The sequence below is a fragment of the Priapulus caudatus genome, unplaced genomic scaffold (assembly GCF_000485595.1).
Source record: "Priapulus caudatus unplaced genomic scaffold, Priapulus_caudatus-5.0.1 Scaffold2500, whole genome shotgun sequence".
NCBI lineage: Eukaryota > Metazoa > Priapulida > Priapulimorpha > Priapulimorphida > Priapulidae > Priapulus > Priapulus caudatus.
This window is the reverse complement of record NW_014579561.1, coordinates 5,162-7,949: the sequence shown is the minus strand read 5'-3', so window position 1 is coordinate 7,949 and position 2,788 is coordinate 5,162. Positions and strand designations below refer to the sequence as shown.

General features: G+C 51.5%; 1 protein-coding gene across 1 annotated transcript in view; it reads left to right on the top strand.

Moving 5' to 3' along the window:
- Window positions 1-2,664, top strand: part of LOC106818762 (zinc finger protein 572-like) — a 16,900-nt gene extending 14,236 nt beyond the window's left edge. Inside the window, exons 2-6 of the mRNA XM_014823435.1 lie at window positions 500-1,032; window positions 1,063-1,328; window positions 1,410-1,850; window positions 1,972-2,033; window positions 2,592-2,664. Of these exons, the coding sequence (XP_014678921.1) occupies window positions 687-1,032; window positions 1,063-1,328; window positions 1,410-1,850; window positions 1,972-2,033; window positions 2,592-2,664 (1,188 nt within the window). The 5' untranslated portion in view covers window positions 500-686. The remainder of the gene's footprint in view (window positions 1-499; window positions 1,033-1,062; window positions 1,329-1,409; window positions 1,851-1,971; window positions 2,034-2,591) is intronic.
- The last annotated feature ends 124 nt before the right edge of the window (window positions 2,665-2,788 follow it).

The following is a 2,788-nucleotide window of genomic DNA, read 5'->3' as shown; positions in this document are numbered from 1 at the left end:
ATATTATTTATTATTTTCACATAAAAAATTACACATATAATTATCAAGAGTATAATTGGTTCTCCCATATATACTCTTCGTTTCTATAATGTACGTCGATGGTTGCTCAATTAAAACTGACTTCTTCTCACTCACTCATTTGTATCTTTTTTTGTGGTGAGCTACAGTGTCATTGACACTTTCATTTTGATAATCAATTATTAATTTGCATAATTGAGCGCTTGGTTGGTTGCTGCAAACGACTGACTTTTGATTGTAATCGATCACCAGGACATCACTACCAGTCTGTATGTATTTTGTGCGTGTTTTATTATCAGGTTTGTTTAGCGTTATTACGTAGCAGTGTTTTTACGGATGTCTTTTTTGCAACAACGATTGCCTATATACATACATAAGAATTTTTTGCGGATCCACGGATTTCCACTTTTCCAATTATTTTTTCAAGCATAATGAGAAATTGCTTAATTCGTGTAGATCCGTGTATATTTTCTGTCCGCAGGAAAGCGGACGACCAAGAGAGGAACTTGCTTCGGGGAGGAAGGTGAGAGAGGAAAATGCATCGGGGAGGAAAGATAGAGAGGAACCTGCATCGGGGAGGAAAGTGAAAGAGGAACCTGCATCGGGGAGGAAAGTGAGAGAGGACCCTGTATCGGGGAGAAATAGAGATCTCGATCACCGCCCGCTCGATGGAACCTTCTCTTCCTTCTGCTTCTTCTTCTCTGAAACCGTACGCGTGTGACACGTGCAGTTACCGATGCTCTCGGAGTGACGGGTTGAAGGAGCACGCGCGCACGCACACGGGAGAGAAACCGTACGCGTGCAACATATGCGGCACCACCTACGCCACCTCCCGCAGCCTCAAGAAGCACTTTCTCACGCACACGGGAGAGAAACTGTATGCGTGTGACACGTGCGGGTACCGATGCTCCCAGAGTCAACGGTTGAAGGAGCACGCACGCACGCACACGGGAGAGAAACCGTATGCGTGCGATGTATGCGAGTACAGGAGTTCTCAGCTGGCGCATCTCAAGAGCCACGCGCGCACGCACACGGGAGAAAAGCCGTACGCGTGCGACATATGCGGTTACACCTGCACCACCTCCGGCAGCCTCACGAGCCACACGCGCACGCACACGGGAGAGAAACCGTACGCGTGCGATACATGCGGTTACACCTGCACCACCTCCAGCAGCCTCAAGAGCCACACGCGCACGCACACGGGAGAGAAACCTTACACGTGCGACATATGCGACATATGCGGTTACACTTGCACCACCTCCTGCAGCCTCAAGAAGCACTTTCGCACGCACCCGGGCCAGAAACCGTACGCGTGTGACACGTGCGAGTACAGGACATGCTCCCGCTACAGGCTGAAGAGGCACGCGCGCACGCACACGGGAGAGAAACCGTATGCGTGCGATGTATGCGAGTACAGGTGTTCTCGGCTGGCGCATCTCAAGATCCACGCGCGCACGCACACGGGAGAGAAACCGTACGCGTGCGATGTATGCGAGTACAGGTGTTCTCGGCTGGCGCATCTCAAGATCCACGCGCGCACGCACACGGGAGAGAAACCGTACGCGTGCGATGTATGCGAGTACAGGTGTTCTCGGCTGGCGCATCTCAAGATCCACGCGCGCACGCACACGGGAGAGAAACCGTACGCGTGCGATGTATGCGAGTACAGGTGTTCTCGGCTGGCGCATCTCAAGATCCACGCGCGCACGCACACGGGAGAGAAACCGTACGCGTGCGATGTATGCGAGTACAGGTGTTCTCGGCTGGCGCAGCCCGAATGCGAGAGGAATTATTATAGGACCTCTTTCTTCCTTTCCCAGCCAGCACATCCTGTAAGATGTTATGCTTTGGCCTCGATGACGCTGAGGCATGAGCCGTTTGTTTTGCTTTGCGACCAACCGTTGTGCCATTGCACTCCAGCTTCGGAAGCGTTCTCTTAAATTTCCGCTCTAGATGCCAGAAATTGCGGCCTCCGACTGTGGAGGTCTGAGGCTGATGATGTGGGAACACCCATGGTGGCTCCCTCTTTCTCATAGAGTTGAGAAACCTTCAATTGGTGTTACGTTGCAACTCCCGTCGTTCTTGGAACCATGGCATTTCCTTGTCGAGACTGGACTTGATTTATAACTTGCATTTGGCCACCAGGTACGGCTTTTTGAGACAGTGGGTGCTGGGGCTATTGCCATTGACAGCGTTTTACGCTTAATCGTGTCTTTGGTTTGCGCAGCAATGGCTCTCTCGGCCCACAACCATCTGTGTGTCGTGTATAGTATAATGCGTCGGCCGAGATGTTCCGAACATACCGGCCTCCTCAGGTCGTGCAGACTGAGCAACACACGTTGACTGAGTATGGATAGACCGGTATCGTGCCTCTTCATCGTCCATGCCCGGAATCGTGCCATCCACCTAAGACCGACTCAGTAGATGCTGCTGCCAATAAAATGTCCTTGGCCGTTGAGCCTTCGTCCTTGTAGAAGGTGACAGATCCGATGTGGTGAGAAGCACCAGCTTGCCGCACGCTGCTCTCGAGTATTATATGCACGACTCTCTTGTGCTCTTTTTATGCTTTTCAGTTCAATCATTGACCACGCTTCTTTTTGTGCCTCTGGGAATGACGGCGAGGGTCTGGCGGAAGTCATTTCCTGACATTACGAACGTAATGGCCATCCCATGATCCTTTGCCCAAATTGCGCCTCGGATGTCACGCTTAGGGTTCGGTCGAGCGGCTTCGAATAACGGCTAGCCTTCGATGTGACACTTGTATGATACC